At 44.5% G+C, this 13,857-nt stretch overlaps 1 protein-coding gene across 8 annotated transcripts in view; it reads left to right on the forward strand.

The window, feature by feature from the left end:
* The window catches only part of FRY (FRY microtubule binding protein), a 447,912-nt gene that overhangs the window by 411,159 nt on the left and 22,896 nt on the right, over window positions 1-13,857 (forward strand). For all 8 annotated transcript variants that reach the window (XM_040448149.1, XM_040448142.1, XM_040448144.1 and 5 more), the window contains 6 exons: window positions 854-1,054; window positions 1,610-1,771; window positions 4,486-4,652; window positions 6,150-6,339; window positions 12,383-12,532; window positions 13,666-13,764. In XM_040448149.1, the coding sequence (XP_040304083.1) occupies window positions 854-1,054; window positions 1,610-1,771; window positions 4,486-4,652; window positions 6,150-6,339; window positions 12,383-12,532; window positions 13,666-13,764 (969 nt within the window). The remainder of the gene's footprint in view (window positions 1-853; window positions 1,055-1,609; window positions 1,772-4,485; window positions 4,653-6,149; window positions 6,340-12,382; window positions 12,533-13,665; window positions 13,765-13,857) is intronic.

Here is a 13,857-nt window from a genome sequence, read left to right on the forward strand (position 1 = left end):
AGAGAAAAATAAAACCCCAGTTCCTTTCTAGGAAAAGATTTTGTGTGGACAAAGATACTTAATATCAGATGGGTAGCAGAGCAAGTCTGAGATACAACTAGAAGCTTGAACACTTGGATTGCCACTTAGCATGGTTGTCAGTAAATTAAAAGGTACAAGTCAGCAATAGTGCTTGGGACCAAGTCAGTCATTTCAGGAAAGCAACTCATTTCCACGTTGGGACAATTACTTAAAGATGAGCCTAAAGCAAAAGTCAAGCCACACTGCTCTGGCCTCTGCATAGTGCATGATCCGTCAGACTTCGCCCAGCTGCTCTCAGATGTTCTTTTAACTCTGCATTTGATCTGCAAAAACCGCTGTAGCAGGAACAGGCTGGAATGTTTACCTAATGAATGCTCTTCTACTTAATACCCAAGGGATGTGGAATGTGCTACAGCATAGCTCCTACTTTTTCTCCTTCTGAAAATAGTACTAAACGGGCCGGGGAGGGGGGCACACCTCTTTGGAGATTGTTTTAATATTAATGGTCTCTTTCTTACAGCTTTTTGGAAACGCAGGTCATTATAGGGTTTACCAAAGTCACAGTTTAAAAAATATAATACTACCCACCACGCCATGGAGAAGCGTGCAGTGCTTCTCCCTGCGAGTTAATACGCATCTAGGTGAAAACAGTATGCTTTCACTACCTTCCACATCATGTGAACACATTGGTTGCTACCAAGGTAGACGAGAGCTTGAGAGTTTGTCATGAAAACATTTGTTTCTAAGCTATGATTATGACTTAACTGGATGTGTGAAGGTGTTAAGTGCAGGAAGATCCTGGCATAAAAACCAGCTGCTGGTATGATTTCAGGGTGAGAGTATGGACAATTTCAACTGGGGAGTGCGCAGGCGTTCTCTGGATAGCTTGGACAAGTGTGACAGGCAGCTTCTGGAGGAGAACCCACTTGCAGGAAGGTCTCCCAGCCTCAACAAAATGAACCGTGAGGATTCTGACGAGTCCTCCGAAGAGGAGGACCTCACAACCAGCCAGATCCTGGAGCATTCAGACCTAGTAAGTAGAAACCTTCCCACCATAGGAGACGGGAGACTATGTTCGTAACTGAAGCAGTAAGCATGGTTTCCAGTCGCTGCTAAAGAAACTTTCCACCGCTGCTAAACCCAAATCCAAAACGTCGGGTGGCGTCCAACCGATTGTAACGTGCCTCTTGCCTCTAGGTTGCCAATTAGAGACACAACTGATGGGGCATTTGTTATAAGCCCTCGATGGCATGGAGTCTGTTCAGGCCTGGACTTTCCTCAAATAACTTTTATGAGGCTGGAACCTTTTTAAAAATTCCTGAGACATCTGAAGTCTTAGGCAGTCTAACAGTGAGACGTTTGGATGTGGTTATCTGCAGATACGAGTGTTCATGTTTTCCAGTTCTGGGCCATCGTTTGCTCTGCCAGCTGCCGTGTGTCAGTTCTAACGGTAGCGAAATACGTACGCTAAATGATACCCGTCAGCCAACAACCGGCTCAGGCAGTGGTTTGTACTCTTACGTAGAGAATAATTCGAGCTTTTAGAGAAACTTCACTCTGTCTTTTACCTGCTCCACTTTCTCAACAGATCATGACTCGTTCCCCTTCCGAGGAGACGAATCCCCTGGAATCGCTCGCCGCGGCCTGTGACATGACCCCTGCCGACCCTCATTCCTTTAGCACCAGAATGGCTAGCTTTGACGCGGCTCTGTCTGACATGAATAATCTGCAGATCTCTGAGGGCTCCAAGGTGAAGAGATTTGGGCAATTATGATGGCAATTTACTTAAAGAAAAAGTACCTCCAAATTGCTGAGAAATCTTGGGGGGCTATAAGTGGAGAGACTGCCTTTATCTTTTTCTTTCTTGCTTTTCTGAAATACTTGAGTTTGCGCACCTGAGCCTCTGTTTTGAAGCGGTTTCCCTCTCGCAAATGAGCAGCCACCTTCTTGTTGGATGAAAGAGATTCAATCTGAGGTCCTTTTCAGACGGAACACTTGGCATTTCCCATACAGCAGGAACGCTGCTGATTAATGGCAAAACAAATCGGCATATGTCTGAGATGGCTGTGACTTGGAACCTGTTGTTCTTTTTCATGACTTTTATAAAACAATATGCTAAGTGAGGAGTGGGCGTATGCATGTATTTGGGGAAATTTTTTCCTATGTAGGAACCAGCTATACAATCCGTGCATTGATTCCATTCTGGCCTTTTGGCATACTATTGGAATTTTCAGTGTTGATCACAATATTATGCCAGCTTTGCACAAAACCGTCCTAGCCAGACTGAGGAGAGAAGTAAGGAACGGATACAGTTTTCTTATTTAAAAGGTCAGGTCTTTAAAAAGCTAACAATGTACGTTCCATTTAAAGTTGATTTTATCAAATTTCCCTACAATATCATCACCATAAAACTACCCACTCCCACACTGGGTTCACATAAGTGCCCACATTTATGCCCGTCAGTATAGAATTTTATTCTCTTATACTGGAAATACCAAAATAACTTCCTACTGTTGTTAAGAGAAAACTTCCTTCTCCTGAGTTTGGCAGTGCAAGTTTGAAGGAGAAAACTATAAAAACAATTTTTAAGATATATAAAAGTATATTCTTTCTGATACTTCTAGTGGGAGAAACTATAATGCTGGCTGTTGTATGTTCTTTTATAGTGGACTTAAAACAGATTGAGACCGAGGGAAATCTATGTCCTTCAAACCAAGGACAACCACCCAAATTGCAATCACTTAAAAATATTGAAGATTAAAGAATGATTTCTAAGAGAGCCTCACTGCCAAAGGGGTATAGTCAAATTCTTAGAGTCAGTGGAGTCCTTTTTTAGCCAAAAAAAGGCCCAGAAAGGAAAGTTGTCTGAGATTAAAATTCCAGAATCCTAAGATTAGTAGATTTCATGAAAAGGACACCCCAAAATGAATGTGAAGTTACTAGTGTTTGTTATTCCTCAGTCCTAGAATAGTCATTTTCTCCATTTTTTCTAGTCTGAATGCTAAATTACATAGATTTCTCCTAGAAAGCACTACCTAGGTGGTAATATATTTATGGACTCACACAGAAGTCATCTCATTCTGTCAAGGAAAAGTTAAGTCTAATTTCTGAAAGGCTGTCTCTGTTTTCCCCCACGAGCTGGGTTTCTGCAGGGTGTAATACAGCCGTGATGTTAGAAAAAGAAAAGAAAAGAGATTTTTGTAAGAATTCAGCCCTCCCCTAATAGATTAAGTTTATGTGCACTAATAACCCAGACCAGTCACCGGCAGTCAGTCTCGGTGGCACCACCGTAGTTTTTAAAAAGCAGGAAAAAGCAGATATGGATAAGCCTCTGAAACTCTGCATTTATGAGCAATTCCTTCAAAGACATGAGCTATCTTGTTTCCCTACCATATCTTTAAACACTCCTCTTAATTTCCCTATTAATCCTAGATTCAGAATACTAACTGGGTGGCCGGATAGCAACCTGTGATAATGCTCTAATTCATATATATTTCTCTTTCGCCTTGCTTTTTGTTTTGTTTTGTTTTGCTTTGTTTTGTTTTGTTTTTTAAGAAAATGACTCACTGAACTGTGTGCGTGTGATGCCTTCTTTTCCTCTTCTGGTCTGTAACCCAGTTGCCTTCCTTCCTCTCATAAAGAACAGTCAGTTCTCCGGCTGACTCCCCCTGGCCCACATTCAAACCCAGCCTCTTTTTCCATTCTACTTGCTCTGTCTCTCTCCTGCCCCTCATTGATCCCAGTTCTGCCTGACCTAGAGCCCTTTCATTTCGCTGCTCAGTCTACATTTGACAGCGGGGTGAGAGGAGCCTCTTCCATCCATGGTCTCCAGGGGGTATCCCTAAGAGCACAGAATGTATGTAAATGGGTCTTAGAGGATTTCCAGTATGGAAAGACCTGTGAACGGGGCAGGCTCAGTGAACAACTATGGATCACTCATGCACCCTGCAGGTATTTCTTGAGCATTTACTATACTGGTCCCTGGTGATTCTAAATTCCAGTTGCCATAGGTAAAGGAATTCTGTATCAGAGAATTCCCTCTGGATAGGCTTGCTTTGGAAGGTGAGGGTTGTACAGTGCAAAGAGCAAGTCCGATCGCTCTGATTATCTCCTTGATGTCAGGCAAGTCCCTTTCCCACACATGAGTTGTCTATAAAATGTGAGGGGTCTCTGTATTTAGCATTTATATGCCCCCGTAATGACGGGTCAAATGTGGCCATCTACTGAGAACCTCCTTGCAAACTATTGCGGACGAGAATGAAAAGAAGGTAAAGAATTAACAGGACTCCGGAGAATGCCCGAGTCCAGTTGTAGAAACTCACTGTATTGTAGCTGGGAAATAAGTGCCCCCAATTTCTATCACTCTCAGGATTTGTCACCTTTATTTTTTCCTTCAGTGGAATAGATTTTCCCAAATATATTCTCACATGGCGGGGGGATCCTTCCCTCTTTTTCTTCTTCCAGGCTGAAGCTGTCCAGGAGGAGGAGGACACCGCCGTGCACGAGGACGATCTTTCCAGTTCTGTTAACGAACTCCAGGCAACTTTCGAATGCAGTGGTAGCTTTAGCCTGGATATGACTGAGGCAGAAGAAAAGGGCAGTCGAGCACTGGACCAGTTTACTCTTGCAAGGTAAAGAAGCCCCTGGTGGACACGAGCGGTGATGGTGTACCTGGCACTTTGCCTTGTATTCACTGTAGCTCAAGTGAGGTCACGTGGGCGCTGCTGGGACTCCCTAATGAGGAGTCCAAATTGGCTTCTGACTCAGAGGGCTCTCGGCTGGTCAGAGCCGTGCAACCGAGTGTGGAACTGAAAAGGGTACTCATGCACAGGGACTCATAAAGCCATTGAGTAACGTAGAATAACAGAGTAACATAAAGCCATGGCGTAACTCAAAAGCCAAAAAGGGGTCTGGGGACATGGTCCGGGTTTTGCACGCTTTGAAGATAAGCAAGACTGGCAAGCCTTGGAAATGAGGAGTTCTTTCCATTTCGAGTTTAAAGACAAGAACAAGAAGCTCTTTATAAGTTAAATACCTACTCTTTTTTAAGTGGGTGGCTTTCAGCCTAGTCACTGGTGTTTCTGAGACTAGTGAGCTGTAGTCAGAGAACACGAATGGACAAAAATAGAGAGGAATAGATAAAACACTAATGCAGCATCTAGAATAAATAACAAGTGATAAAGGCTACAGATTGGCTTCTGGAAAAGAAAGTCAGAATCCTAAAATCTCTCTTCTGAATGTGGACAAGAACGAAACAGGTTTGATTACGGCTGGACAGAGACCTTCTGTTATGGTGAGCAGTATCTGGTCTTTGAAGGGCAAGCTGATGGTGATAATACCCACAGAAGAATCTGACCTTTCACTTGTGTTTATTATCTTCCCTTTCCTCGTCCCTCTCGGCCTCTCTCACCCTGCGTTCCTCTTCTTGAATTTTCCCTTTGTCCCTTCTCCCTCTCCTCCTGGGCATTCATGCATGTGCAGCCATTAATACTCTCCCCCACAAAGGAAAAGTTAAAAGATTCAAAATGTTTGTTATAATGGTTCATAATGGAAAATGAAAAGGATCAAAAGTGCCAAAGCATGGCAAGTAGTGTTTATGTGTCTGGGGAATGGCCACTGGGAGGGACAGTTGCTGGAGGCTCCAAGAGGTCAGGGGGAGCCTAGGTGTCTCAGTCGGTTAAGCATCTGGCCCTCGATTTCAGGTCAGGTCATGATCCCATGTTTCATGAGATGGAGCCCCGCATTGGGCTCTGTGCTGACAGCATGGAGCCTGCTTGGGATTCTCTCTCTCTCTCTCTCTCTCTCTCTCTCTCTCTGCCCCTCATCCCTCGTGCACACTTGCACTCTCTCTGGCTCTCTCGCTCACTCGCTCTCTCTCAATAAATGTGTAGAAAACTTAGAAAAAAAAAAAAGGAGGTCAGAAAGGGAGAGATCATAGAAATTCTAGAGAGGAAAGGTCTCTCTCCTCCAAGCAGAAGAGAACGTTGAAGGGCTGTGAAGGAGAGCTGAGTCCCTACAGCAACCTCAAAGGGAGGAGGGGACAGAACAGCTGACAGGCTTAGAATTTACACAGCCCGGTGAAGGTTGAGGACGTCACTCCTTGACCAGGTTGTTTTCATCTTTCGCAGCTTTGGAGAAGGTGACAGGGGGGTCTCTCCCCCTCCCTCGCCCTTCTTCTCGGCCATCCTTGCTGCGTTTCAGCCCGCGGCCTGTGACGATGCAGAGGAAGCCTGGCGCAGCCACATCAACCAGCTCATGTGCGACTCAGATGGCTCCTGTGCTGTGTATACATTTCATGTGTTCTCCTCCTTGTTTAAGGTACGGTCCTCACTAGCAATTCAGACGACTAGGTCTCTTAGGGGAAGCCAGCTAGCTTCCGGTTTCAGAAGGGGTGCTTGTTTCATTCTGGGTTCGCATTATTTTCTCCTCCAGATACCCCCCAGTTGCCTGTGACGTCAGCCTCTCTTCTGTTTAACCGTAATCTGCTCAACCTTCTTAAACTGGTATCGCAAAGGCCTTGCCCCCAAATGATTGAGTCCACACGCTGTCCTGTTCGCTTTTGCCATGCTGGCTTGTCTTGATCGTGATCCCAGGCAACCGTGACATGATGTCAGAACCAGAGAGTGGTATCATCTGCTGAGCCTATCCTGCACTCTTCTTAGACCCCTTCTGTACCTCTCTTTTTTCTTTACTGTTCATGTTTATCTTTTTCTTGTGTTTTATCTCTTTCCCGGCATGAATTCCTTAAACATGTCAGCCGTAGCTATGAACACTTGCTTCTCCTCAGAGATGCTTCTGGACACATGAACAGTCATACTTTGCGTCTCCTGGGTGAGCCACAGCCTGGCGAGTCCAGATGGTGTCTTTGTGCAAATTGGAAACGGATGTCCCTTCCTCCAGAGCATTGCAGCACAGGGTGTGGCCAGCAGAGGGCAGGCTGGATCTCTATCCCTCCGCCAGGCACCTGTGGCATCTTGCACACAACTCAACGTAGCAGCCTCTGTGTGGACACCTTCAGATTTCAGCTATTATCCCCAAACACACTTACAACATCTGAACCAAAGAGGTGGAGGGAACTTGACTTCTGATGGGTGACCGAAGGTTTATTTTTATGCCTGCCTGTCTGTTGGTGTGCAAATACCTGTCGGTTCCTCTGTGCATCTTGCTCTGAACTTTTGCTCTCTAAATTTCATCAAACGGTTGGTGGAGGTGGGAGGGGCATCAATAGAAGAGAAAGATGGCCTGTTTTGAAGCAACCCCGAAGGTCTGCTGTCATCGCTGGAATTAACTAGCCCTGTGTGCTGTATTTGAGGCTGATCCTGTCTGGGAAAGTGGCATGGCTGGAAGTAATGCTTAGCCATGAAGATGAGGCTATGGGTGAAGATTTGTATGGTTACCATACAGTGTAGGAGAAAACTGGTTTTAAAAAGCCAGTATGGGGGCGCCTGGGTGGTGCAGTCGGTTGAGCGTCCGACTTCAGCCAGGTCACGATCTCACGGTCCGTGAGTTCCAGCCCCGCGTCGGGCTCTGGGCTGATGGCTCGGAGCCTGGAGCCTGTTTCCGATTCTGTGTCTCCCTCTCTCTCTGCTCCTCCCCCGTTCATGCTCTGTCTCTCTCTGTCCCAAAAATAAATAAAACGTTGAAAAAAAAATTTTTTTAAAGCCAGTATGTATGGTAGGATTTTTTTTAATTTTTTTAAGCTTTATTTCTGAGAGAGAGAGACAGACAGACAGACAGAGCATGAGTGGTGGAGGAACAGAGAGAGAGGGAGACACAGAATCCGAAGCAGGCTCCAGGCTCTGAGCTGTCAGCACAGAGCCCGTCACGGGGCTTGAACTCACGAACCATGAGGTCATGACCTGTGCCCTACTTGGGCATTTAACCAACTGAGCCCCCCAGGTGCCCCCCTTTTTTTAAAAATTTTTTAAGCTTTATTTCTGAGGGGGGGGTACTATTTTTTTAATGTCTAGAAAATAGTGAAGATTATACACTAGCATTTCACTGTAGTTTACTCAGGGTGATGAGATTATGGGTGTATTTCTCCCTGCTGCTTTTTACTTTCTTTAGAGCTCCTATTTTCCACTAATGAAAATGCCTTTCTGTCAGCATTTTTTTCTAAACTTGTATTTGATCACTCACAAAGCAGAGTTGCCACTAATAATGCAGGGGAAATGTGAAAAGGGACTTACGTAGTAGTAACAACTTTCGGTAGACGTGAGTAATGGGGGAGTGACCAGCCAGACAAGGTAGAACCCTCTTATAGGTTGGGCTCTATAGAGTAGATCAGGAAAGAGGAACAGTCACTTGGCTGGACTGAGGGATGGGCCCACTAATCACCTTCAGGAAGAGCCACGGCAGAAGGGAAAGGCAGGAAAATAAGGAATTCTATTAAAAGTGCAAAATGAACCACATCTTCTTTATCCATGTGGTTTATACATACAATGGAATACTACTTGGCACTGAGAAAGAATGAAATCCTGCCCTTTGCAGCAATGTGGATGGAACTGGAAGGTATGATGCTGAGTGAAATAAGTCAGTCAGAGAAGGACAGATACCATGTGTTTTCACTCTTATGTGGATCTTGAGAAACTTAACAGAAGACCATGGGGGGGAAGGGCAGGGGAAAAAATAGTTACAAAAAGAGAGGGAGGGAGGAAAACCACAAGAGACTCTCAAACACAGAGAATAAATAAATAAATAAAATGTAAGAAAAGAGAACAAACTGAGGGTTGATGGGGGAGAGGAGAAGAATGGGTGCTGGGCACTGAGGAGGGCACTTGTTGGGATGAGCACTGGGTGACGTATGTAAGCAAGGAACCATGGGAATCCATCCCAAAAACCCAGAGCACACTTTACACACCGTATGTTAGACACTTTGACAATAAATTATATTTAAAACATAAAATAAAATTAACTTAAAAATAAATTTCAGGGGCGCCTGGGTGGCGCAGTCGGTTAAGCGTCCGACTTCAGCCAGGTCACGATCTCGCGGTCCGGGAGTTCGAGCCCCGCGTCGGGCTCTGGGCTGATGGCTCAGAGCCTGGAGCCTGTTTCCGATTCTGTGTCTCCCTCTCTCTCTGCCCCTCCCCCGTTCATGCTCTGTCTCTCTCTGTCCCAAAAATAAATAAACGTTGAAAAAAAAAATTAAAAAATAAATAAATAAATAAAATAAAAAATACACAGGGTCACACCCACAAAACCGCTCCATCAGAGAATCTAGGACAGGATCTAGAAATTGCACTTAAAAAAAAAAAAAAAAGAAAGAGGGGTGCCTGGGTGGCTCAGTCGGTTAAGCGTCCGACTTCAGCCAGGTCACGATCTCGCGGTCCGTGAGTTCGAGCCCCGCGTCGGGCTCTGGGCTGGCGGCTCGGAGCCTGGAGCCTGTTTCCGATTCTGTGTCTCCCTCTCTCTCTGCCCCTCCCCCGTTCATGCTCTGTCTCTCTCTGTCCCAAAAATAAATAAATGTTGAAAAAAAAATTTTTTTTAAATAATAATAAAAATAAATAAATTTTAAAAACAAAGGACCACCTGCCTCAAAGATTTCAAATTCAGGAAGCCACTATTTACTATTTAATTAGTATAAAAAGTAAAGTCTGTTTTTGAGCCTGGTGGCCCTTCTTATGACCCATTTTTGGAGAATTACATACCAATAGTACTAACAGCTACACTTTCTCATTTTGAGTGTTATTGTGCTGCTCTCTCCCCAGTTTTCAGTTTCCTTTTAGTGAAATCTTTTAGAAAGCTGCCTGGACAAAACGAGGGTTGTGTCTGAGATTCACCGGGAGCTGGAGGGGCTGTTAGGCTTAAGACAGGAAAAACAGGCTGCTGAGAGATAGGAATTCCAGAAACACTCTTAACACTGAGCTGATTGAAATTCTAACACAAACTATGAGAAAGTTACCATTTGAGGTAAATTTACTTGTTAAGGATTTAGAAGCAAAGTAGTTTATTTTTTATATTGTTCTAAAGCCTGTTTTAAAATAATGGTTACTGGGCAATAATTTATGTTTGGCTGTTGTAGTCATTTTTTCTCATTATAGTCACTAGCTATTTGTGCCCCATTTCCTAGTCACAAACAATACTTTTCCCGCTGCCCAGCAAGGCCATTTCCTCTTGGCCCTCTACTGTACTCTCAGTTACATGCAGACCCCTGATTGGAGCTCGCTTCAGCAAATGAAGCCTTCCCTTCCTTCTTTCTCCCTCCCCATCACCTGGGGTCCCGAGCACATCGTGGTTACATCTGTCACGCTTGTCACACTCTATCAGAATTCCTTATTGCCTGTCTCCCACAGAGTGGGCGAGTAATGGTGTCTGATTTTGATTGCCCAGCAGCTGGCACCATTGCTAACACACAATAGGTGCTCAGTAAATGTAAGAAGCATGAATAGGAATCTTTTTTTAGTGGAAATCTTAAACAGATGGTTTCTGATTCCATGCCAGTAGACCAGAAGGTTGAAACACGAGCTGGGAGGTGGGGTGGACCCTTGGCTTGAGGGGCACTTTGAGGTTTGGACTTTATTTTTCCATCCGTGCATTAGGTAAATCCCTATGGACCTTATCTGCAATAATAGTCATACAAATGTGTACCTCTTTTTTGAGTTTTTGATACACATTTAGCCTTAAGAACTTTCTCAACTATCATCAAATGCTATGTGATTGAGAACAATACTAATAACACAACAGGTATTAAATAAAATATGCTGGGAATGAAATACATTTTGGACATGCCGTCTACGAAGCTGTTGGCCAGTCCTCACCATGTCTGTTTATTCTTTTCCAGCATTTTCCTTTGAGTCTGAAGGCCACATTTCCCTGTATTTAGTTGGATTTGGGAGGGGATGGAGAGGAGGTAATTGCCAAAATGATTTGGTTTTAAAAACAAGGAATTGATTTCTAATGGTCCAGCGTGGACATCTTCCCAAGTGTCTCAGTCACTATACATCCTCCCTGCCGCTCCTGTGTTAATGTCGTCATTGTGTCACACAGTGCCACCAAATTATACAGTGTGTTTATATGGAAGTTAGGTGAGGACACGACTGAGTGTCTATCCCCTAAATACCACCTGCCTTTATAAGAGGCTCTAAAGCTCCCTGACAGGTTCACAGACCTCACCTTATCCTTAGGTAAAATGGAAAGAACCCCAAACTCTTTGGGGGCCTGAGTCCTACTCCCAGCTCTGCCATTCAACTAGATGTGTGATGCTACACGTGGCACTTGTCCTTCGTCTCTGCTCTGACGTTCAGTCGGGTTTTTTAGTTTTTCTAACTGCACATAAAACTAAGTCAAATATGTATGCTACACATTATACCAAGGTTCTCATATATGTTAAATAAAAAATAATGAATATGCAGCATGGTTGGCACTTTTCTAATGTAAATCATAAAGAACCAGCCTGCTGTTGTTGTAGGGACGTTCTACTTTGCTCACAACAGGGCAGAGAGGATTTCTCCCGGACTAGATTCCACAACTCAAAAGGCACGACATCTCTTTGAGTTTGAAAGCCAGTGCCTAGGACTGAAGTTATTTTTTGGTTCAACATTGTGTTCTTTTTGTTAAAGATACTGTGTGTTGGAAGTTTGGGGGCTAAACAATGTTCCCATTTTGTCACCGACACAGGCACAGTGAATCACATTCTTCCTGATTCCAGTTGTGCCTCAGGCTGTACAGGAGGACCTACCTCCTAGGAAGCATCATAGATTTGTGGAAGGAATGTGAGCGCTGGGGTCAGGCTCACCCTTCCTCTGTCACTTACTGGCTGTATGACCTTAGGCAAGTCGTGTCTTAACCTGGACTTCCTCGCCTGATTGTGAGGGTTAATGAGCCACTGTATGCAACCCTGTAAGACACGGTTATGGACATCTTGCCAGACACACCCTCAGAGGGAGATACTATTCCGGACCCGTGTAGCATTTACTTTCATTTGCCAGAGGTTCAAATGGCACTGTTTTGGTGCTCTCTCTCAAGAAGCTGTGATCTCGGGGAACAGGAAAGGGTTACGTCGCATGGCCCTTTCTGTCTTGCGCACGTTGACGTAACCTCAGGAGCTTCTCGCTGATCTGACAGACAAGCGAGGTGGACTCAAACTGCTGACCAGCTCTGACCATCAGCAAAAAGAAAAGTGCAATTTATTTAAAAGATTATGTAAACATCACCCTCTCGGAACCACTTTAAGAAGAAACTTTGCCCACACTGGGTGGTCACCTACTTGACTTGAGACCAACACTCACTCTACTCCCCATCTCCCCCGCCTCTACCTGAGGACCTGTGCTCATTTGACATTTTCATAAAGATTTAAAAGGAGTTTTTTGCTGGTATAAGTTAAAACGCGGCTTTTATAAATGGTCATTGTTTTGCCTTTCAGAATATTCAGAAAAGGTTCTGCTTCCTAACCTGTGATGCTGCCAGTTACCTTGGAGACAATCTGCGGGGAATCGGGTCCAAGTTTGTCAGCTCTTCTCAGATGCTCACCTCCTGCTCTGAATGCCCTACACTCTTTGTGGACGCTGAGACTGTGAGTACCCAGTTCTGCTGTGGTGGCAAATGGCGGGCCCAGCTTAGGGTGTGAAACATACAGGAGGCGTGCTAGTGTTGTGGTTTGTTTGAAAGACACTCAGTGTTTGTGAGCAGCACCGTGTTGTGACACGACCCCCAAAGGCCGGAGTCTGCCTGGTAATGACTCTACATTGCCAGCCAAAGCCAAGTCATTTCAGGGAATTGGGAGAAAAATCCACGTTGGTGCTCCCTCCGTGTCCTTGGCACCTGTCTCCAGTATCTCTGGATTTGACCGCTGGGAACGTGATGAGCGGACCCCCAGAGCTGACCTAGCCCATCCCCACAATGCCAAGTTGTCCAGCCAGATGGGTCTCCAGAGGCAACATGTCCTCATTTTCCTTGCTCCCAAGTGTCAAGTGGAGAGAGATTGCCCCCTGGAGGGATTCATCCAGCCCAAGCTGCAAGTGATGAAGTTGAGGGTTAAGTAAAGCATCCTCTGGCTGACTGCTAAATCATGACTTTACATATAAGTCTAAGCCTGCACGAGTGGTGAGCTCTTTGGGGTGTGTGTCACCTTTCTGTATATCCTCCATGCATCTCACACTGATGTCTTATATGCTGAGTAACGAACTAATAAGGTTTAGAACCAATGAGGATGTGCTTTGATTTCAAAAGTCTCTGAAGAATTAGTCTCTCCAAGGACTCAGTGGTCGGAATACAATAGGAGAGATCATTCTGTCTTAAATGATTTAAAGCAAAGATTAACTATAAAATCAGTTCAAAAGTCTATTTGGAGATGTGTCTTCCCACTACTTGGAGTATTGCTGGACGAAGATATCAGAGTTTGTGCATCAAATGAGTGCATCTTAATGTGGGCTCCTACGGAATACGTGGTAAGGCTTGAGTGTCTATACTGATATGGAGAAAACCGGATATTTTTGTAGGAGATTTGCATTAGCGAGCCAGTATTCAATTACAATTGCAGGTGATAGTGGAACAGAATTACACATTGCACAGCTTACTAAAAATGGACCCACTGGTCCCTACTTTACATTATTTCTAAATATATTTCTCTTTTGTATCTGACACAGCCATGCCTGTGTCTGGTTCTCTCTCTAGTTGTGTTAATACAAATTATTTTCCTGCCTTCAGCTCCTTTCTTGTGGACTTCTGGACAAGCTCAAGTTCAGCGTTTTAGAACTGCAAGAATATTTGGACACCTACAACAACAGAAAAGAGGCCACTCTCTCGGTAAGCTTTTGTGTCTCTGTGCATATGCTTTCAGTTAAAATCAAACGAACCCACGTATGGGCCCTGGGAAGGTGTTGTGATTAATATAGGATA

Source organism: Herpailurus yagouaroundi, unplaced genomic scaffold (assembly GCF_014898765.1).
Source record: "Herpailurus yagouaroundi ecotype Mexico unplaced genomic scaffold, PumYag 197, whole genome shotgun sequence".
NCBI lineage: Eukaryota > Metazoa > Chordata > Mammalia > Carnivora > Felidae > Herpailurus > Herpailurus yagouaroundi.